General features: G+C 39.1%; 2 protein-coding genes across 4 annotated transcripts in view; one reads left to right on the forward strand and one right to left on the reverse strand.

The window, feature by feature from the left end:
* LOC131693099 (nuclear factor NF-kappa-B p110 subunit) overlaps nt 1–8,216 on the forward strand; it is a 63,726-nt gene extending 55,510 nt beyond the window's left edge. For all 3 annotated transcript variants that reach the window (XM_058980644.1, XM_058980645.1, XM_058980643.1), the window contains exons 6-9: nt 20–284; nt 6,778–7,231; nt 7,296–7,856; nt 7,923–8,216. In XM_058980644.1, coding sequence (XP_058836627.1) covers nt 20–284; nt 6,778–7,231; nt 7,296–7,856; nt 7,923–8,027 — 1,385 coding nt within the window. In that variant the 3' untranslated portion in view covers nt 8,028–8,216. The remainder of the gene's footprint in view (nt 1–19; nt 285–6,777; nt 7,232–7,295; nt 7,857–7,922) is intronic.
* A 60-nt stretch (nt 8,217–8,276) lies between these two features.
* Nucleotides 8,277–24,230, reverse strand: part of LOC131693100 (myosin light chain kinase, smooth muscle-like) — an 89,559-nt gene continuing 73,605 nt past the window's right edge. The window contains exon 6 of the mRNA XM_058980646.1: nt 8,277–23,653. Within this exon, the coding sequence (XP_058836629.1) occupies nt 23,311–23,653 (343 nt within the window). The 3' untranslated portion in view covers nt 8,277–23,310. The remainder of the gene's footprint in view (nt 23,654–24,230) is intronic.

A 24,230-nucleotide genomic window follows, 5' to 3' on the forward strand; every position in this document is an offset into this window, starting at 1 on the left:
GTTTCTCGGCTTTCCGCAGAGTTACACAAGCTCATAAATGAGATCGGAGAAGCTCAGGAGCTTGCCAAGCTGGAAACGGATTCCGTTTCAGCGGCTCACGTAGACGGGGAAGCTGCTCGGTTTGAGCGAGCTTTGGAGAAATATCTGGACGATAATCAGCAGGCTAAGGATGTAGACATTTTGAAAAAAATTCTAGCCATTATACGGTTGTTCCGAAGGGATTATGACCGGTGCCGGGAGCTGATATCGGCTCTTTGGATGTCTTCAAATAAGCAGAAAGCCAAGTGAGTACACTGTTGTTAATTCGGAGTTAAGCAATGCTTGGAGTTGTTAACCGGGTGCTGTTACTAATCAAAGCTCTATAGCGTACAAATTATGGTTTTACCACCGAAAATGAATAGTTGACTGTTGATGATCGTTAATGTAGTAGTGTTAGTGTAGCTTTTTTGTTATTACATTCAGGGTTGTATGATATTCGTTATCCCTTTTGTCTAATAGTGACTTTCTTTCGAATAGGAATATGTATAAGTTATAAAAGAAAATCGTTATTTAGTTTGATACAGTCAATAGTTTATTTGTAATATATGTAGCATTAAATAGAATGTCATCAATAAGTGGATGATGAATTGTCTTTCGTGAGATTTACTATGCATTTATTCAAGTGAATTGTTCAATGTTTGTAATTTGCGAAATAAAATAACTTTGAAGTTGCGTGTTACACTTGTTAGGTGTGTAAATATGTATTGCGTTGTACTTGTTATAATTAAACGAAAAACACGGTATTATTGCATCACTAACAATTGGCTGCAACTTTTTTCTAATCAGATAGTTTGTTTTTGAAGTATAATGTTTCCATTTTGTGTATTGTATTATGTGTTATAGCCAAGGGTGTCATCCACTATGAAGATAAACAGACTTTGACAGTAGTCAACAAATGATGGGATTAGCCGCTTCTAGGCCCATGTCGCCCATGCAATAGCATTGGGTTGTTTTAATTTTAACAAAAGCAGATGTTGCCGTTGGTGTCAATTAACTACACATGAAATAAGGTTCTACACTTTTTTGGAGAATTATGCTTCGCATATATACGTCAAAGCTTCCAACAATTACCAGGATAAGTGTTTTGGTAATTGTTCCGAATCGCGGCTTTTTCGAAAAGAGGGTTAATTTCTTTTGGAAATGGTTCTAAATGGCTTATTTTATAACAAGCAATAAAAAAAATTCGGGGGGAAAGCTTTAAAGTAGTTTAAACTGGAAAAATAAGTTGTTCCCACTTACTTTACTAACAATGGCATTGCTCATGAGAAAGTGACGTTAAGGGTGAAGGTAGTGTGATGCGGTTTTGCCGCATAGTCGAATTCAAAGATTCGAAGCGGCGCAAAGCCGCCGAGAAGCCGACGGACGACGTGTTTTTGATCTTGCTATCGAAGGGTGAATCAAACCTGTAATCTACTCGTTTGCCCGGTATACTCAAACATAGGGGCTATCCCTAGTTTAAGTCCGACTGAGCGGCAGCGAAGTCGGACAACACTTGAATGAAGCGATGTGGCGTAGCCACATTCGGCACTGATAACATTTTATTTTTGTAAATAAATACTATCCTATTGTTACTAAATAAAACATTGTCAATGCCTAATGTGGCTACGCCACATCGCTTTTTGTCATGCTGTCCGACTGAGCGGCAGCGACTAAACTAGGGATAGCCCCTATGTTTGAGTATACCGGGCAAACGAGTGGATTACAGGTTTGATTGCACCCTTCGATAGTAAGATCAAAATCACCTCGTCCGTCGGTTTCTCAGCGGCTTTGCGCCGCTACCTTCACCCTTAACGTCACTTTCTCAAGAGCAATGCCATTGTTAGAAAGGTAAGTGGGAACAACTTATTTTTCCAGTTTAAACTACTTTTAAGCTTTCCCCCCGAATTTTTTTCATTGCTTGTTATAAAATAGGCCATTTACAACCATTTCCAAAAGAAATTAACCCTCTTTTCGAAAAAGCCGCGATTCGGAACAATTACCAGCGAAGGAAATTTTTCATAAAATTCAAAATTTTATTTTGCCATTTTCGGAGCAGTACAACAAGTTCAAATTTGGCTCCATGAAGCTTAATCCTACGAGTATGTTGGAATGGTTAGATCTTTTTCTTTGCCTTTTCTTCATGACGCCACAGAACTTCTCTAAATTACGTGCAATTGAAATCCATTAGGCGATGATTAAACGGGAACATATAAAGTCTAAGGAGGAAGTAATTGAGGCAAATGCAATGTTTTAGAATTTGATAATAAAGAAGAAAAAGTGCCGGATACGTTTGTACAAGCTGTATTTATGGTGGTAAGTGAAAAGTGTAAGTGTATTTATGGTGGTAAGTGAAAGTGTCAAAAATTTCTTCACATAAAACAATTTCTTATCATAGATTCAACATAAGCAAATTGAGCTAAATAAAGTGTTTAATTCCAGACACTTTTTTCCGGTGTTGCTTTTGAAATATTTCACTTACATGACAGCTCACTTTATTTGGTGGAATAACACTGAGCTCTTGCCAATCGGACTCCTGAGCACGCATGGAGTTTTTGGTTCAAAATAATCTCCTTCAATTTTGCTATCTTTGTTTATTAAACCACGTTTTGATATAGTGTTTGTGTAATGTATCGTAACGTACATGAGCCGTACAAAAGTCTATTGAGCTTATGTCGACCGATCTCACGAACACTAATGCAGTTTCTTGTAAAAACAATTGCTTTTGGATTTGCCGTCATTGTTTTATTATTTTATTCAAGTTTTGATATAGTGTTTGTGTAATGTGACGTGTACGTGTACGTATATTATTGCAAATTTTGCATTAAAGGGTCTCGATCCAAGAAAAAGTTCCCAAATGCATTTTGTACAAACGCTGTCAGTACAAGATCTAGTTAAAAAGTTGAATCTACCGAAAAATACTGTGTTCGGTGCGCGGAAAACGTTTCGTCTTACTGTGAACCGGAAGATTGAAAGCCGAACATATCGAAAAGTATGCTCCAGACAAATGAATCAGAAGGTGGTAGCCATTATTGAGAAACATCCCTATCTTTCAGCTCGAAAGTCACTGTAGGTTGTAAAATGAAAACTATATGTACAAGAAGTGAAATGGCATGAACTGTACCAAGTGGAAATGGGTCTTAAGTGAGATGATTTGCAGAATTTCACAGAAGAAAACTACAGGGTGCGCCATCTGAATGTAGTCTATTTAAACATTGAATAACTCCACCATTTTCCAGCCGATTTTGACAGATGAACACAATTCTTAAACGTCAGTTAGTGCCATTTTTACACCAAAAGAACGCACTGAAATCGTAGCGCTTTACATTGAAAACGATCGTTCAGTAGTGAAAATTGTGCGTGCTTATCGTAAAAAATATGGCAGGCATTCGGCGCCTACAAACAAGACAATCCGTAATTTGGTGAAGAATTTCTTTGAGTACGGGCCTGTAGCAACTGCCGAGATTCTTATTTTCAACAAGACCTTGCCACACCGCAGCCGCTACAATCAAGTTCTTGCAGAGCAAATTCCCAGGACGCGTTGCCTCAAAAAGTGGTCATTTGGAATAGTCTCCTTGTTCTCCGGATTTAACGGTACCAGACTTTTTTCTGTTATTCTAGCAAAACCTAAGAACCTTGACGAACTCAAAGCTAATATACGAGCTGAAATTGCTGCGATTAAGCCCGAAATGGTGTCCAATGTCATGCAAAATGCCCGCAAAAGAGCTGCTTTTTGTGTATTAAATGGGGGTGGTTATTTAATCGACGTTGTATTCTGTATGCCGTGAAGCTTTTCCCCGGCTTGTGCAAACACTTTCTTGTACCATAATGGTGTGTTAATTTCTTTGTTTCATTTCTGAGGAATAGTACGATAAATATGCTGTAAAAATTGCGAAATACTCTACGAAAACTCCAAACGAGCATCCCACTTTTCACCTACCTATTCGAATCAATGCGATGGACAACGATGGCAGATGCTACTCTAACCAAAGGCACAGACTAACAGACATAACACTCGAAAACAATGCTTCGCACGCATTAACGGTCATTTTAAATATATTTGTAGTTGGGACTGTGGCCACATTTGCAATTATGGCGCCACTAAAATATGAACAAGCATATGGGGGATAGACCACTAGTGAAAAATTGTTCCCAAACCTGAGGGGTAACCCACCAGCAAATGACTGTTTGGGACCGTGAATAAAAGGTGGAGCTAGTGTTCTGAGCAAATTGTTGGATCGCTGTCTTTTAGGGGAATTTCCTCATAGTGTTATGTCTGTTAATCTGTGCCAGAGGCTTCAAATAGGGTCATGATCTAGTTTTCATATGTTCTAGCCTCGATCAGGGAATATTCCTAGTGTAACTTGGAGCATTGCTAGGGTGACTTTTGAGACTTATCAAATGGTTAATATAATTTCAAAGCAATACAAATAAAGTTCTTCCAGCGTAGATCTGTGCTGTGGGCTGTATTCTGTAGTCTGTAGCGATCGTTTCCAGTTACTTCGGAATATTCGGGTTTCATATTAATAGTATTTAGTTTTGATAGTCACACTGAAATCATTTCTATTAATTACGGTACACCACTTGTGAAATTGACACTGAAAATAAATATGCTGACTTTCTTATCTCTTCGTTTATTTACTATCACACCCTATCCAAATTTGGTACTACATTACATTGGGGAGCTCCACCTTTTATTTGTATGGACTACTGGAACCAGTCCAACGATCTTACTATATTTTAGAATCCTTCCTGATCGGGGCTCATAAATAAATAAATTTGTTTGTGAAACAAGCATCTTACCTCAATACTACCCAAGTAACCAATAAGCATTATAACGTATCATCAACCGCATACTCTGTTTTAGATCCTCATATAAAGCTGTCTTAAAGAGCCGTGAAGCCCTAAATGCTGATATAATGCTGATATTATGCCAGAAAAGACGAAATATAGTGCTATTACTGTGCAGAGATTGACAGCTCGTTTCTGCAGTACTAATGCTACTGTATAGCACCAGCACACAAATGTCAATTTTGAAAGTCTTATATTAGCAATACTAATGCTATTAAAAAGTTTTAGTTGGCTGTCATTGTCCGCCATGGTTTTTAAACCATTTGTTATGTTTTCTTTCGCTATGATGAGCAAAAAGGAAAAATTTTAAAATTAGATGTTCTGTTTAAAACCGTAATTGTCTCTCTTCTAATTCATTGTAATGAATATCCTTAATGGGTTTTCGTTCTCACATAATATGAATGTTTTACAAAAATTACCTTTAGTCAGTCTCAAACTGAGGTACCTTGTCTCGTCCTTCACGGTAAGTGCGTTGCGTTTGCTCCCTAGACTATATTTGCTATATTCGATGGATTTTCAGAGCGACAAGCATTAGCACGAGTGTCGGCCCAACGCTTTTCGATCTGGTGGAATTGTGGTTGGGTGGATTGAGGTTCTTGTTGACAAAATCCACTTTATTGTCGTGGCTCTAGAGAAGCACTCGACTGTAGTGGCAGTTTGCCAAGTCTGGTGGACACCTTGTGAAGCTTATTGAATGGTAGTATACACTTCTGCAAGAGTACACCGTTTTGTTGGTAATGAGAAGCTTGGTTTTGAATCCGAAGCTGCAAATTCCTTGCCAGATCATTAGTTTCCGGGAAAATTTACCGGCGAAAACAATCTTGAACAAGCTGGCAACATTATAGCGTCCTGTAGTCAGATCAGAGTCCCGGGTTTCCCTTGATCGACTGCCACACTTTCCATTGCTGCTGCCGATCCAACGTATTCCAACGGGTAAATTTCTCGCGTATCGAGACGATCACAGGAATACTTTCAAAACAATTCACTGTCAAAACATATCAAAACCAACCACTAGAGGCGCTGTTATAGAATAAATAACGTTTCTGATACTGATGTGTGCCATTTTGTAACGGTGAGGAAATGTTCTGCATCTCACTCGAGCGGGTTGAAAAGTCATTTCTGAACTGAATATTGTTGTGTAGATGAGCATTGAGGATCGTAGTTTGGACAAGAGAATCTTCTGGATTTTCATACTGTTGTAGATGGTGAGCATATACCTACTAGAATTTATTTGGACTGACGGTGAATAATTTGTAGATTTTCAGATTATTGGTTCCCTTGGCTAGCAATTGTTGGCCTTGATCTGTCAAAATTGAACTTTTCCTCGGCGGGATGTTATTAAATGTTTTGGTGTTAAAACTATTGATCTGAGGTTGTCTCTGTCTGCTCGTTCATTTTGGAAAGGAGTCCTGCTGTTTTTTTTTCTGACGAACCGTATCATTGTGGCATTTATAGAAGACCAGAATAAATTGGCGATGGAATTTTTCAGTTTCCGGCTTTGGACTGTAGCAATCTCGGCAGTCAGTTTATGTTTAGGCGGAGTGTTTCTTGGATGGAAAAGTCTTGGTTGCGTACAAGGCAATCGATTTACCAACTACGCTATGCTCACCCCTGGTTTTTGACCATTTTTTCCTGCTCAGGGTTTTTTGACCATTTTTTCTGCTCTCTAAAACAAATTCCTCTTCAAAAAAATACACTCCTATAGGTACATACGCGCACACAAAAGTAATAAATCAATCTGCTCTTGATTTATATTTCTCAGAAAATCAGTAAATCTCATAATTCGAAACGAGGCTTCTATTATGGTGCTTGCTGTTTTTTATGATCTAAAAAAATTAAAATTAAACCAATAGTTCTCAATTCGCGCACCATCCCATATGATTCTTACTCACCTTCTCTTTCCACTTACAGCTGTCTGCACATAGCAATCGAACGACGGGACATCACCATCGCCTGCAAACTGATCGAGGTGCTTCGAAACTACAACCTTCAGGAATTGCTGGATCTGATGAACGAGCGCCATGAAAATGCTCTCCACCTAGCCGTTTCAGCGTATCTCGCGGAGATAGTGGATGCTCTGCTGCTGGCAGGTGCCAACCTAAATGGCTGTGATTATCGAGGGAACTCCGTACTGCATCGAGCCGTTGTGGAGGGTTCGACGGAAAGTTTAGGTGTCTTGTTGGAACATTGCAAGCGCATTGGGGCCCGTTTGGATGCGACCAACGATGAGGGATTTTCCGCGTTGCATTTGGCATGCATGTGTAAGAATCTGAGGATAACGCGCCTGCTGTTGGAACGAGGAGCTTCCCACACGGCACGGGATCTGAAGCATGGGAACAATATTCTCCACATCGCAGTTGAAAGTGTAAGTTTGGTTTTACTGTGTCTGTTATATCAGTGAATAATCGAATTTGCTTTATGATTAACAGGATTCATTGGATATGGTCAACTATATTCTGGAGAATGTAGACAAAACTCTCAGCGAGAAGCCGAACAATGCAGGTTACACCGCACTTCAATTGGCAAACGCCAAACATCTGGCAAACTCGAATAACAAGCTCATTGTGAAGGAGCTGCTTAGGTTCAGTCCTAAAGGCGTGCTTGAAAAAGAACCTCTTCCCGAGGATGAGGATGATGAGCCAGTGCAAAATGATGAAGAGTTTTCATCTAGCAGCTCCTCGTCGACGGATAGTGTTTTGCTGTCGATGAATTTAACCTGTAATCGGGACGAGGTAAGACGAATTTTGGAGGAGCATACGATCTCGAACGAGGGTGCCGTTTTGACCCCATTGAAGAATGTCCCCTACAATATTGCCACCGACAGCACTGGAAGCTGTCTGTTCGATGACGAGTGTCTCTCTCAGCTGTGTGATCTGTTGAACCGGAACCAGTTGTGGAAAGAAATTGGTTCTTTGCTTGATTTCAACGCTTTTTTCGCTATCTGGGAGCAATCGTCTAATCCTACTGGAATGCTGTTGAACTATTTCGAGGTATATTTTTAATGAAAACTAGTCGAAGAACAGTTATTTAGTATACACGAAAAATATCTATTTCAGATGCAGAAATCGAAACTTGATCATTTGACGGATATCCTGCAGGCACTCGATCAAAAGGATGCAATACACCTGATTGACGAGATGGTATGTCGGCAAATGAAGTAACTCACCCAAATATTTGGACACATTTGATAAGCTCCAGTACATATTTGAGTAACACTGACAACGTTCCAAACAATGCTAGTGATTTTGTATCATAGACTTGTTTTATATGCAGTTTGTACGTATTGTGTATTGTATTGATAAATTTTCGGAATAGTTTTTGTATAAAAAGGACAATTTTTTTTAACAAAACATTGTTATTTTATTTGTAGTTATAGCGGCTATCATCATTCGAAGTGATGTCAACCAATATTGATATTTTGCACTTTTTTATTATCCATAAATCATTTACATATAATCTGCTTGAACGCTTAACTGAATGGAGGATGATGCAATACTTTGTGGTAGGTCGTTGCTTTCAAGTTCAATACGATCTTGAGCACGTACTACAATATGTGCAAATATCTGTGATGTGTCTTGTACCTTGTGTAAGAAAGGGGTAGCATACGTGTAGACAGCAGCTTTGTCGCACCCCAAACGCTATCGGTATGCTAGTGTTTTGGCACTAATTAAGATTGATAGTACAGTTGCTTATGTGATCCATTGGTAAACATCTGTCGAATACATTAATTGCAAGTTGACTTACGGTGCAAATGCGGCATAATTTTTTCTGTCTCAATTGGTCGGTGTTAAGTCAGACCGGACCAAGTCGCAAAACATCAAAAAATGAGTTAATGATAGCACTGGATAAAGAATTTCTTCATCTACATTCCACTTTTACCAGAGTTGATATATGATACAATAAACAAGAATTATGGAAAAAAAATATTTTCCAATTGTAATGTAAAGGATGCTGCGATTCAAACTTTAAACGCGTTTTTCTCGAAATCACTGTCACTTAGTCCGGTCTGACCTAACACCGACCAATTATACTTTACAAGTTTCGTAACTAGAAACGTATTCAGATGTCTTTCCTTAGCCGTTAAAATCACCTGAAAACGTGATTTAAATGGAGTTCAACAGTTGTGTGATGAATTGGAAGATATAAAATAAAACAATGCGTCTCGTGTTATGTATTATTATGGTCTGGTGAATTAGTTCGGTTTATTTACACACTGTTCTATTTATTTTCAGATAAATGGTGAGAAAATGTCTTGCTTTTTGGTTTTAGTTCATATATGTGAGACATATATGTTTATGAATTGTCATAATGCATAAAAATACTCTTTCAAATTTGAGTAATATAACACAGCAAACAATCAAATTTGAGATTCTGTTTGTTGCTATCAGTATTTATTACTCGGAGTAACGTGACAATATGAGCTGGATCATACCAATGTGACTGATCCGTGATATCTTGATCCGTGAATTATATCGCGAGCACGATTTGTAGTGCTCAGCGGAGTTTTCGTTTTCTGTTCAGACATCATACTGAACCTTATCAAATGAAAAACGATGTTCAAGCTCCCAATATTTTTCTTATATCTACTGCTCATACCTAGTAATGGCTAGCAGCTGGACTCCAAATTTTGTGATAGCTCACGTGAAAATTTCATTACCATGTTGAAAATGATTAGAGATATCTTCTAAATATCACACGCATGCAAAATAGATCGTAAATCATGTACTAGGAATTAAAAATGAATACCTAATATATGATGATTTTGTGAACTATCTCACGAGCACGAATGATAAGTCGTGACGATTATATTGGGTATCATGAACGAATTTACGAATACATTGACGACCCGTTATTATCAGCCTCCGATTATATTAATTTTTTGATTCGATTTTATCATTGTGACGCACAAGGAGTGCGTCATAAGATCCGAAAATAAATTGGTGATACTAAGTCCGGGAACTTCTGACGCACACCCGCTTTTGGATATTATGACGCAGCCTGATTTTTTAACGTTTACTTTAAAAGAAGCGCACAGAAACCTTCAAAATTTGAAGATTTTTTCAGAGGCCTGAACCTAGTCTTGTGAACCGAACGACTCAGCACAACAAATTGGGTAAATGTTTGTTATCGAGAAGGAGTCATCAAAAGACACCGCTGCATAGTGGTCGGAAGCCCCAAAAACGTGAACTTAATTTACTAGAGATCAAACCATCATATTCACAGGGTATCTTTAAACGAATTGTTCGAGAGAATATTCCCCACAACCTTATAAAAATTAAAATTAGGCATGGCTTACTACGATCAAACTAAAAAAACTAACTTTTTATACTGATGAGGTAGAAAGTTGGTGTCTTCAACAAAGTTTTAGAAATGCTCGTAATGAAGAATTTTATTGAACAACTTGAACTTGTAGGACTTAAAGTTATCGATTAATTAAGCGTTTTCTACAGCAATGCTTTTAAATTTAGTTTTTTTAGTATCACTTTTTCCACTGTGACTTTTCGTGCTATGTTCCAAATAAATGTGGAAGTATTAAAACCACACAATATTGTTGAAAACTGTAAAAAAAACACTCATTCGTTTACAAGTTATTGAAGATTTTAACATTTTTTACCATTAATTACAAAAATTTACGAAAAAACCGAAAAAAATATATTGCGTTGATTTTTATATGGAAACAGTAAAAAAACAGTACAAAATGAGCTTACCCTATTCATAGGGTTCTAGAGTGTCACGCACCAAACCTTCTTACCTTAATTATACGTAGTCTGGACATTGAAAATAGTGCCCGCTCGTCCATTTTGGTTTTTCACCTTTCTCTCTTATACGCAGTTGCAGTTGGTGTAAAATTTTTTTAAATTCTTCAATAACTCTTTCAGGTAAATTTTTTACATGCAGTCTTAAACAAATATTTTTATATGCAGTCTTCAACAATAATTAAATTTTTACATGCAGTCTTCAACAATATTATGTAGTTTTAATATCCCAACATTTGTCTGAAACATCGTTTGCACTAAAGGCACAGTGAAAAAAGTAATACAGTAAAGACCCGTTTTTATGCGAATTTTAAGCTGATAAAACAGGGACATTGATAAAATCGGGACATATATTTTTCTGTCTTTAATAAAGCGAAGCTTTTCAAATATTCTTCTTTGTTCCTTAGATATAGCCTTGCAACCTTTTCTGATTATTTACTTTAAGTTCCCCTTAAGGGAGTCTGATAGCGCAAAATTAAAAAAAAATATTTTCATTTTTGCATTTTTCGGATCTCTAAGATAAGAAATATATGCCCAAGAACTACTAGAGCCCATCAAATTACCAACTATCAATTTTCATATGAAGCTGATAAAATCGGGTCAAAAAGCTGATAAAATCGGGGGTAGATAAAATCGGAGGCTGATGAGATCGGGTGCTGATAAAATCGAGTCTGTATTAAAAAAAAAACTAAATTTAAGGGAATTGCCTTAGAAAACGCTTTATAAATCGATAACCTTAAGTCCTACAAGTTCAAGTTGTTCAGTAAAATTCTACATTATGAGCATTTCTAAAACTTTGTCGAAGACACCAACTTTCTACCTCGTCAGCATAAAAAGTTTTTTTTTCTAGTTCAAACATAGTAGGCCATGCCTCAATTTAATTTTTATGAGATTGTGGGGAAGATTCATACGAACAATTCCTCCAAAGACACCCTGTGAATATATTCGACGGTTTGGCCTCTAGTGAATTAATTTCACGTTTTTGGTATTTCCGACCACTGTGCGCTGCCTGCTGGCTCGTGATGGATTCGGATTGGTTTATAGTAGTTGTTAAGCCAACCGACTAAACCTTAACCTCTTGTTTCTCGCAATCCTCATTCATCCGGGGCGGCCGTTAAGTACTGATTTGTGTTCTTACTTATTTTGTTTTGTAGCTATGGATAAAAACATGACGATTAATTTTTATCCATAGCTACTTTTCCTTACTTGCTGTCCAATCTTCGCTATACATCTGACCTGCCCAGGTCTGCTGCAAATATCGTCACCTGTTGAGACATGAACCGATCCGGAGGTGTCGACCATAAGGACAACTGTTTACAGCCACCTTCGCAGGGCTTCTGATCCTTCTTGGTGCTAGTCGTTCCTATTTATCTGCTAGCTGGTGCTGAGAACTTCTCGGCGGCGGTATTTCACCCTATAACGATGCCCATTTTCGCGGTCCATTTCGCTGCCGATCCAACGGAATAATCATCGGCGGTAAAATTTCTCTAGACAACGATATCCCGATTTTCTCCAACTTCGTGTTTTTCCTCCTTAGCTGCCATTGCTAGCCCGCTGACCCGATTTTCTCCAACTTCGCGTTTTTCCTCCTAAGTTGCCGTTGCTAGCCCGCTGACCGATATCTGCTGTCTACTCACTAGGGGAGAGTGAGGACACTTGATCTTTGAGGATATTTGATGTCTGGTCATATCTCATAATCTATACGCATAAAGTTATCACAATATAAAAAGAAAATGAAATATTTGCTAGTTTATGATGTTTAAAAAACAAATCTGATGTATTAAATTTGTTTTGGAAAAGTTGTGTAATATTTTAGAAAATATTTGTTTAAATCTATCTTGAAGGTCTTTTTACATTTTTTGAACGGTTGTATTAGATCGTCGAACTAATTATTTATGAATATTTTCATGTACGATTACTTTCTAAGGACTTTTATCGAGAAAACACGGTTTTTGAATAAAAAATTTTGACAACACGTACAAAAAAAATTAAATTTTGTTCACCTTATACAACAGGTTTCTTTGATCCCTGTAACACTCCTTATCATTAGTTCTCTCAAACACTTTCGAAATGTATAGAAATAGAAAAACATCATTTTTATAAAGTGCCTGGCACTGATCTAAAATGTTTTTTTTTCGTGAAAAATCATGGTATAAGTTATTGAAGGTTGTCTTGACTTTCTACTGTGGTTAAAGTTTGTCGTGCATCTAAAAAGGTAGTCTTTTTAATTAATTTGTCAGGATAGGTGATTAGCTTAACTTTCGTGTCTATAGGTCATAGTGTGCTTTGTTTCTATAGCCCTAGTAGGCGGGGGATCAAGTTACCACACGTTTTTACAAAAACCTCGTTTTGGCATGATTTTCAAAACTGATCATATTACTGCCAGAACATAGTATTCTGATTTACACATTATTCATAGCTCTTACAATTCGAATTGATGGCAAATTTTGCAATTAAAATTTTTATTTCATTGAAAAGTTATAAGAAAAAACAAAAGTGGGATCAAGCGTACCCACTCTCCCCTACTGTTGCTAATATCGAAGCTTGTCGAAACGTGAACCGATCCTTCAGAGAAGCTGTCCAACTTGACATACATACCTTTCCAGCCACCCTCGCAAAGTTTCGTCATTGGTTTCTTCATTGACTTGTTTCTAGAGTGACCGAACTCATTTATGTGTCAAAACGGTTTGCAGTATATTGTTTTCCTGAACAGGAAGTTAATAAATTTTTAAAAGTAAATCAAAACCCCTAATGGGAGGGGGAGGGGGTTTGAACCCTTGCGTACGTACCATACCAAATTTTCTTCGCCGAAAGTCAGCAAAAATTTGCTGAATTTTCATCAGCTGAAAGTTTTAGTAATCTAAGAATACGAAATTTCAGCAATTTGTATTGAATCCATTTCACAGATTCTTTTTGCCGAAAATCAGCAATTGAGATTGTCAAATTTACAGCGCAATCATCAATTTCACAGTACTTCAGGCTGGATATCTGTGAATTCTGTACTCGCGCTGTCAATTTGACAATTTGAATTTCTGAATTTTCAGCAAAGTGTCAAATAGATTAAATTCAAATTGATGAAGTTTCAGTATATTAAATTGCTAAAACTTTCAGCTGATGAAAATACTTTAATGTTGTTCTATAACAAAAACGGTTTGTTGCACTGTATCGATTTTGTTGACTTTTTAGTAACATACAAACAATAAGTTATTTCAATTAAGGGGGTTCTCATTCAAATGAGCAAAATGTAAGCAAAATTTAGACTTCTGTAGTTGGCCAATGAAAAAACATAAAAGGAAACAGTTTTAGGATTCAAAAAAGTTTCGTCTTTATTTACATATTTTTTCATGACGAAAAAAACAAGATGGTACCCGTGGTTCCGTTCTGGCGTGCTTACAGCCTGCTGCCTCAGGGTCGATCTACAACACAAAACTAATAATAAGACTCTATAGTAAACTAAATTTATTGGTCGGATGACATATGAACGGGTAAAAAACTTCAAATTTGACGTATTAGTGCAATCTCAAACTTTGAGATCGACTTTTAGCCACTTTAAGGCTTCATTAAAAATAGTGAATGCAAAGAAGTAGCAGATTTTATAGGTCATTCCTCCAATGAAATTTGTTTTCGAAAGTTCAAAATATGAAGTCTTTTAATTGAACTGTTTTCGAATGAGATTGTACGCTGTTTTGAAAAATCAAGTTTTGAGTTAAACGCGTTTAAAGTTTTGAGAAAGCTTTCGATGAATTATTCGTTGTGAAATGGCAATATTTTGTAACAATTACATGGAATTATGGGTTTTGAACATCGCTGATTACGAATTTGAAGTCCGTTTTTTTTGCAATTCTAAATAGCCGATTCAACATGGCGGACTCCCAATAAAAATAAATGGTATATCAGCCAAAATGGAAAAAAAAGGTTTTGTTATTTACAAACACGAATTTGAGTTAATAAAAAAAATAAAAATGGCTATTCCAATTTGGCGGACTAAAATGTAATTTTAACAGTTTTGATCAAAATTTTTCTTTTTTCGCCGATTTCTAAACATCCACTAGATTTGATAGTTTCTCCTTCGATCGAAGGTGTCACCTTAGGGCACGAGCAACGGGGTCGATCGTACTAGAAGCCCCTCGAAAGTCTCCCATGAGCACTAGATGCTACACCAGACAGAGCGATTTCACTACACTTTGTTGGTGTACAGGATAAATTGAGCGACCGAAAATAAAAGTCGCAAGGACAGAATATGCTTCGTAAAACCCGTTTCCAATATATTAGAATACAAAAACCGGATATAAACTTCAAGCATAAAAATCGGATTGGGACATTTCTTTGTAAAAGTCGGATAAAAAACCTTCAGTAAAAGAACCGGATAGAAATATATCCGATTCTTACAAAGTAGCTTTTTTTAGCTGACTTTTTTGAACATCAATATATACGGATGCTCCTACGAGCGATTTATTTATTTTAAAACGATTTTTATACTGATGGTTCATCCTTGCCTTGGATGAAAACTTTTTAAGCAATTCTTATGCTGAAGAATTTCTGTCTGATTTTTATGCTTGAAGTTTATTTTCGATTTTTATATTTAAATATGTTTGGAACGGGTTTTGCGAAGCATGTTCTATCCTTGCGATTTTTATTTCCGGTCGCTCAATTGGAAGTTCCACGAGAGGAAATCACTAGTCTAGCTTGGACATGAGAGCAGAGTCGAACATTTTAATTGCATGCTGATGTAGGGAGCAGTTGCACCGGTGCATATCAACTGCCGAGGGATGAGCTGATGGATGAGAATGCGCATGGAATTTTGAGCAAGTAGCGTATATTTCGAAAATGTACATTTACTAACCTTAGACGATAAGTTGCAATTATATTGTTCGTAGTTCCATAGAGTCGGTTTTTTCGTGATATCGGTATTGGAACGTTAGAATAGGCTCTTGAGAGGGAATCCCATAGTGGTAACCAATCCATACTACAGGTTGTAACGAAAGTTTTTACATGATCATTCTTTTGGTTTCGTAGTTACACAGATGTTTCGGTCGTGGTTGTTAGTAGTCGTAAAAAAACTCACCTTGAGATCTCCCAGCCGGGATCACTTATAAAGAACAAACCTCGCTCCTTCACGGCAAGACTAGTGCTTGCCTGGTGCTTAAGTGAAGGTTGTATTCGTTTGAGTACGTCGTCAACCCCTCCTCCTGTTACAAGATCAAGCTGTGAAATAGGTTCTCGAGACCTATACAAATATCCAGTGCAATGAGAAGCATTCTGATTGCATGCATAATGCCATGAAAAGGATTCTACCTGGGGCGCGCGTCTTGATTTGAGAGCGTCCCACGACAGCCAGGACGCCGCTTTGAACTATGGGCTGTAGAAACTTTTTGGAACGGATCGAAAACCCCATTTTACACAATATAGTAGACACTTACACCTTTCAAAAAATGCAAAGAAAAAAAAATATTTGAAAATTTTGAATAAGAACCTCCCCCTAAAACAACCAGCGACAATATCGGCAAAAATCCATAGCCATTTTTTCCAAACGTACTTTCCCACTGATTTGAACGATAATCAAGGGTGTTGATTTGTACTTTGAATAAAAGCAGGAATCAATAGTTTAAAAAGACCGCTGTGTTCTAAATATCGTAAACTATTAAGTATACAAGGTATGTAGTAAACAATTTATTTTCTCACCATTTATCGACAGCTGTTGAAAGTATGTTGTGCGTCACGTACTATGTTAACAAATCGAACATATGTACCGTATGTTTGATATTTTTTGCATCATTATACAAATAAGGATCTTTTACTACCTATTCATACAACACCTTGCCTTTTTACATAATTGCTTACATATTAAGCTATAACTCATACCAATAAGAAAACGTTTTTCTTAGTTTGAGATGTATCATGGCGACTTCGATTTCGCCTTTGCTGCGTATAAGTAATTTGTCACGCGCGCAAATGTCACAAAGGGATATTTCAATCGTGGTAAGTGGAAAGAGAAATTTTCTAGATTTTTTTATATTTGCACTGCCCAATGCACAGCAGTGCAGAATGCAAATTTAGCAGAACCTTTCTCTTATTATGCCTTTGGAAAAATTGCCGTAGTTTGTAATCCTCTGCTTTTTATGAAACAACAGCTAGGGTGGTTAAAATTGTACCAAGATCAGTTTTTTTATCATTCTAGATAGATCCATACTACTTTCGTTGTAGAACGACTAATTTTAAAAGAGTTTGTTGAAGACATGAAGAAAAAGTTTGTTGAAGACATGAAGACATGTAGAGCTTATTTGTCATTTTTATTTGTAAGAGAATAGAAAACCTTCAATAAAAAAATATATCCGATTCCTACAAAGTAGAATTTGATAGCTGACTTTTAATCTTAAACATCAAGATATACGGATGCTCCTACGAGTGATTTAATTATTATTAGCCGATTTTTATACTGGAGGTTCATTCTTGCCGAATTTTACGGGTGAGAACTTTTTAAGTGATTCTTATACTGTAGGATTTCTGTCCGATTTTTATGCTTGAAGTTTTTTTGCGATTTTTATACTCTAATATGGTTGAAACGTGTTTTGCGAAGTATGTTCTATCCTTGTGACTTTTATTTTCGGTCGCTTATATCGTTGATATGTTATGAGTAGTGGACCTAGTTACGCCGAACAAACCGAAACGCACGAAACCGAAAGACGACGAAAAAGATTCCACTATCGCTAGGCTGAAGGCGGGGCTTATTAAGCTCCGCGAGGCTCTTCGCCAGCTCAGAATCGGCGAACAAGATCTCTACAAGGCAGCAAACGAAACAAGCGGAGCTAACATTACAGCAAAAGCAGAGCAAGGAAACACCAGCAAACCAAACACGACCACCACGATATCGACCGAATGTGACCTAATAACCGCGAAACAACAGTGGGACCCCGGACTTCGTGACATAAGAAAGTAGTAAAGAAACCTTAGCCGAGCAGGTAACGGGGATAAATCCAGAAGCGGTATTAGAAACAACACAAAGCCATCACCACCAAAAACACAACGAACAACCCGAGCGAATATCCGCAACAACCTTCCCTTAATCACTCGGACATTTGAACATCTCGAACAGCGAAACACCACAAAACTCCATGCCCCGAGTGTTCTACATAGTGTCCGACTAGCTCTACAACGACTACAGCAACTTGGGATGCCAATAAAATGGACAAACTCAACAGAAACATGAAACAAAGCCTGCCTGTGTCGAGCCTGACTGGAGAAGTTTGATGCACCGCGTGTTGAAACAGGACCATTGGAGCTCCTATAGGGAAGCACCATTAACATCCCCATTAGCATTCATCTTATCCATTCACCACCCACTATAGACCAACCAGACAGGAATCCAGAAAATCCACCCACACAGCAATTCTAAACGACGGAACCACGACCGCCTCAAGCCCGCCGCATCTTGCTGGGCCACAGAGCGGCGATCTCCCTGTGAGACCGGAATTAGGAAAAGCAAGCAAACAACACCACTGCAACGAGAACCGGTTGAGGTCTCCCGATATCCCCGCACCCGATGGACCACCGCAAAGAACTTTTAGCCGGGAAACGTTTACTCACCAACAGCAACAAGCACGATGAGACCTCAGCCCGGTTGCTGTTGGCACCCGGTAATTTTTAGACCATCCAGGAAACCAGTGGATGTTCCGACTTACAGCTATACTCCCCCGACGGTTGCTGGTGTGGGAGGTCCGGGTGTCAGTACCTGTACACTCAAGCCCGATCAAAATCCATCCGTCTGCAAATTTTCGCCCATAGGTACCACTGCTAGAAAGGTTTACAGCCCACAAGTACTCAGCAAACTGTCCCATACCCAACAGCAGTGGCAAATTGATCTCTGTCAATACGGGAGCATTGGAACACAAATGGCCTTCGAGGATGCCTTGGAGACCTGCAGAAGACCATTGCTAAGACTCAGCTCATCCGTCTGGAGCTACATTCGGGATAAGACGACTCCGCCATCATGGTTTGGATGCCAGTGTTCATGGGACGCCGCCAACGGGGATAATATCTACCGGATGGTGAGTTTGATTCGGGTCCACCTGACCGACTCGGAATATGGGTTGCAAACTTCACCGGATCATCGACCAAGTGGTTCCCCATGTAAATGGACACCATACGGCACACAGAGGAGTAACTATAACAAATTCTTAGCCAATAACCAAAAAAAAATTTTTTTTTCCAAATTTTTTGTTTAGTTATATTTTTTTAAGATACCTAAGAGCATACTGCATATTGTGACAAAATAAAGAGTGTGCCAAAAATTGCTAAATAATTTTTGCATGGATGCAAAATGGTGATATTTTAATGAGTTTTTAATCATTTTTTATTATATATCCAGCAAAATCGCTTTCTGATAATGATGTTTGTATTAAAAAACCTCAGCTTAAAAATAACCGAAAATAGTAGTGTTTTTGTGTATTGGACCAGCATTTTATTCCTAATTTTCAACGACAAAAAAGTTGCTGAAACAACATTACGAAACAAGATTCCGGCTATCCGAAAAACATTATATCTCTTCCGATCTTTTCCGATCCACAAATTCCAAGCGACTTGAAAATATTGGTATTTCCACTAATTTTAGGTACGCCAAAATGCTGTAGGGCCAAATACTATGTTTGGCAAAATGTATATCTATGAATATGTGCACAGGTATCCCTTTTCTTCTCCCTGTTCCACTGACCAACTGTTCATGTATCGGAAAAAACAAATGTATTCACAAAGATCACCTCGAAAATACTAGTATTCGGAAGGATCTAGAAAAATGACCTCTGCACTGGTAGGTGGATAGATGCCAAATTGTCCCAAAAACTAGTTATTTTCTATTTTTAGTTCATATTAAGGCATAATAACAGCAATAGCCGCAAAAATAGTTTTGGCCAGGATTCGGCCCCAGTTACTCCTCTGTGCGGCATGGCGTCTGTACAATTGGACAGGAAACGATATCGTCGGAGTATTCGAAAACAACGACGCTGTCGTTCTCAACCTTATAAAATGGGACGAGTCAAACACCCCTGACGAACTACCCAAAATTTGCAATAGAGCTGCTGTACCCTGCATTCCCAGGACAACTGGTAATCCTTTCCGACAGGCAGTGTACTGGTGGGGCCCAGAGGTCGAGAGAGTTATCAGGGTACATTGAACTGCGCTGCGGGCACTGAAGAAGACTTCTGCGGAAGACCCACACCAAAGCCACCAAAGCTGATGACTTCAGAAAAGCTAGAAGCGAGACCAGGAAAGCAACAGAAGAGGCAAAAACACCAGCTGTAGCAGATTTTTGGATGGTATATCCCCAGACTCTTTGACTTCAGAGCTCTAGTGGAGAGCTAACGCTCTAAGCGGAAAGCGGCAGGACAGTGGCTAAGCCATTGCCGTTAAAGGGTGCACGACGATCGATCCCACGACCATCGGTGACGAGCTAGACATGCACTTTGCTTCTCTGTCTGCAGGCATCGCCCTCCCAGCTTCACGGTACACGGCAATCTACCGGATTGGATGACGTAGGTTACCCTCTACTACAACATTCTCCGCCGTTAGCCAAGTGAGAGATGGAAGGAAACCCAAGTAATCCCACGTAATCCCAATCCCAAATCGATGTCAACGTCTGATGATTTCCGCCCAATCTGTTTACTCCCCTGCTTTACTAAGACGATGGAGTGAACAGATGGTTGATGGACCTACTGGAGGCAGGAACCAGTGCCTACTTGGACAGCTTCGGCGTATCAGCCAATCCGTAACCGATCGCAATACTCATCGTTGCGAAGGCACATAATACCATGTGGCGTCACGGTGTACTGCAACAGCTGGCCAACCGGGGGATCATCGGACACATGGGTCGCTTCGGGGGTGCCCAATCCGACACCTTGCCGGAGGACAAAGGGGTCCCCAGGGATCGTTTCTCGCCACTAGTATGTTCTTGGTGGCCATGGATTTTTTGTTCGTCAGCCTGTCGTCGATGCCGATGGCATCGTGCTGGTCGCTATAGGAAGGACCATCGGACGAACTCGTCGTAAACTTTTAGCCGCCGTATGGGCAGTGAGCCGATGGGCGGCACCGGCTAAAAGCGTGATTACACACTGCTGCAACATACACCGCATTGTAACAGGGAGGCCGTTCCTGCTGGACGGGGCTGTCGTTCTTTACCGTAAGGAACCGAAGATTCTGGGGATAACCGTCGGTTCATTTTCGCACCACACTTCTGACGGATCAAAGCCGACTGCCGCAGCCGGTTGCGACTTATTAGAACAATCAGTTTCCGGCACAAGCGCTGCAGTCGTCGCACTGCATTGAACAGTAGACAGGTGCTAGTCCACAGCAAGATATTCTACGGTGTAGATCTGACGCCCTGCAATATGGAAGGGTTTATCAACATTTTAAGCCCACTACAGCCCACGGTACAATTCGAGCTGCTTCTACCCAGTACGCCAGCCGAGGCAACCTTCATGGAAGGGGATTCTCCACCTTTGTTAGGCGGCTGCACTCACCATCGGAACCACGCCATTTTGCACATTTCGAGAAAAACGATTTTTAAAGTTTGAGATTGAATATCTTGGAACTAATAAATGGTAGAAACAATTCAGAGAAGACAATTGATGCTTCTACCTATTCTGTATAAATCTCTCAAATATTACGAAGATCGGTTGACTATGTTGCGAGTTGTCACTAAAAATGTAAACAAAAGTCGCACTCGCACGTGTCATAGGTGTGTATTGATGAAAAAAATTGTATGACGCGTCATAAAAGCACACGAAAAATTTTCCATAGAAAAATATCACCAATTATGAACTTTTATTCATACCTTTGGTTAAATTTGGTCTATAAACAATCGGTTAGATGCATTTTGAAGGAAATGAGTCAGGGAATCTAGAACAGATAGTTATTTTTGGGTACAGTGTTGCCAAATACGCAATATTTCCAGTTTAAAGCCAAAACTGCGTTTTTCTCTTAATACATGTATTTTTCTTTTGAAAATTATTATGCCATTGTGTTCCTACGACCTTTTTACACATAAAAGAAACTAAAACTTCATTATATCTTAAGCCAATCCCAAGATTTAATGATTTGAAGCAAAAAACTCACAATTTCCTATCACTTTTCTAGCTATATTTCAGTAACCAAGCGAAATTTCAAAATTCTGGAAACGCCATCTTGTAGACATTCGTTAGACGAGTAATGTGGCATATCTAACTCAGTTTACCCCGAAATGGCGTTTGTCATAAGATAGCACAACAGCGACGCTCTCCTTCCACCTCCCAGCGCCATGCTCGGATTTCTCCGTCGAGGCGTCAGATATCGCACTCGCCATGATTCATAAATCGGAAGATACACCCTTCGTTTTACTGTCGGATTCTCTGACAGTCATCTCCGCCCTTAAGTTGTGGAATCCCCGCCACTCCTTCATCCAGGCTATCGAGGCCGAGTATGACCCACTTACAACAATTTGCTGGATCCCCGGTCACTGTAGTATCGTCGACAATGTAAGCGTTGAGCGCTTGGCGGCCAGAGAGAAACACGCCCGCCGACATCTCCCCAGACTTGACCCGGTGGCAGATATTTTAGGTAAGTTGAAGTCAAAGATAGCTGAAACGTTCGTGTGTCATTGGCGCAGTAATACCGGACACCTCAAGTGCATCAAAGGTTCGCTCGATCGCCGGATAGACCGGATCGATAGAAGAGAACAGCGAGTACTATCGCTGCTTAGAGTTGGTCGTACGAAAGTATCCCATGTCCACACCGTATCGCGTCTCCCTCTACCAAGATGTGTTACATGCGGAATTCGAACCACGGTGGAACATATGTTAATGGACTGTCCGAACTTCGGCGACCTCCGGCAGCACTATAATCTACCGCACTCCATCAGTGAGATCCTCGCCAACGACCCTGTCCGAGAGGAGAGTTCTACTGTCCTTTGTTAAGAAGGCGGGGCTTTTTGATCTTCTTTCCGTTTCTCCGGGAAAAACACAACAGCAAACACACATATTCAACAACACAATCATTTATAAATGTATATAATGCGATGTCAATTACCACATTTCATTCTCGCAATGCGAATGACCTTCGAGATTAAAACCTTTAAATAAATAAATAAAATAGTTCATTAGTTGGTATGTAGAAACAAATCATGCGCCCTAAAACAATCTACAAGTTGTCCAAAAAATTTACTTCACGCTACAAAATTTATATTGATAAAACTGTTTTTCAAGGAACACCCTAAAATTTACATTTGGATTTTTCGTGGAATTGGAAGTATGAAATATCGAACTGCATGTCTTCAGCAAATTTGTCTATCTCAAACCGTTAAATAGTTCAATTTTAGATCTTGATAAAATTTGAACCACCCAGTTTCTTTTTAAACTGAAAGAACGGCCTTACAAAATACAACAACTGTCCTAAACATATTAGAAGGCTAAATTATTTAGTTTCAGCAAAACGTAAAATTCTTGCTAAATTTACATTCCGAATCACTGTGCAAGGGTGTAACCAATATCACGCATACGGTATTATATATACATAATTGAGAAGTGTACTCTTAATTACGAACACGATAAACACTACCTAAAAGCTCGATTTTTAATTCTCGTCAAGCGTTTTCTTGCTTCCCTCTTAACCGTTACCCGTCTTCGTCGTGCCGGCGAACCCGTCGCTACCTACGCAATGTATGTACCTATATCAGATCGAAATCGATCCTGGCTCCCATCCGCCGCAAGGCAATGATCGTGTTGACCGCTTTGATCCACCGCTTCTTAATAACATAACGTTTCAATTTTGTTTTTGTTATGGACAATTCGGTCGTGTTTTGAGCCGTTGCCGTGAGCCACCTGTGCTTGAGGGCTTGTTTGGCCGTAAGCCGCTTGGACCCGTCGCGCACCAGCAGCTTGCGGACAAAGTCTTTGGCGTCCTCGGAAACGGCATCGAAGGAACTGTACTTGAACGAGTACTGACCCTGCAGGACGTTGTTCATCGTGGCCATGTCGTTGTCGCCCACGAACGGTGACAGCCCCGACAACCTGTGGAAATCGGAATTTAATCGTCTGTGGAGAGGGTGGTGACAATCGTTCAGGGATGTTGTATGATAGGACGATTGATTTGCTCTTCTATTATATCGAGGTGAGAGCCTCAATTCGATTAATTGTGGTAGTGTCTAATTAAGCACTGCATTTTACTTCATAAATACGATTTATTATTCAAGTTAGCAATAAAATTAAAATGCAGTCCTTGGTTTACTGGCGTTCAAAACTCTGACAATTCTAACTTGTTTAGTTTCATGAGTAGGTAAAGATGCGTCTTTGGGTTGTGTGAAGTAGTCTGAGAAACCCTCTGTTTGTTAGACAAAACTTCTTTAACATGTGTTACTTACAATTAAAACAATCCGTGTCAATCTCATAGAGTGCATATCTCATACTTATTATGTTGCTCGCAAGATTTAAACATTGTACATATTTAGATTTCAGCGACTACTTTTCGCCTATTTTCTAGTTAGCCTAATTATTAGCAGCACACAACTTACAAAGCAAATCTCGTTATTGGGCATCTTGTCTGTCCGTCAAGCTAAATATATTTACTCAATCTATCACTGTGGTTTCG

This window comes from Topomyia yanbarensis, chromosome 3 (genome assembly GCF_030247195.1).
Source record: "Topomyia yanbarensis strain Yona2022 chromosome 3, ASM3024719v1, whole genome shotgun sequence".
In the NCBI taxonomy this organism is placed as follows: Eukaryota; Metazoa; Arthropoda; class Insecta; order Diptera; family Culicidae; genus Topomyia; species Topomyia yanbarensis.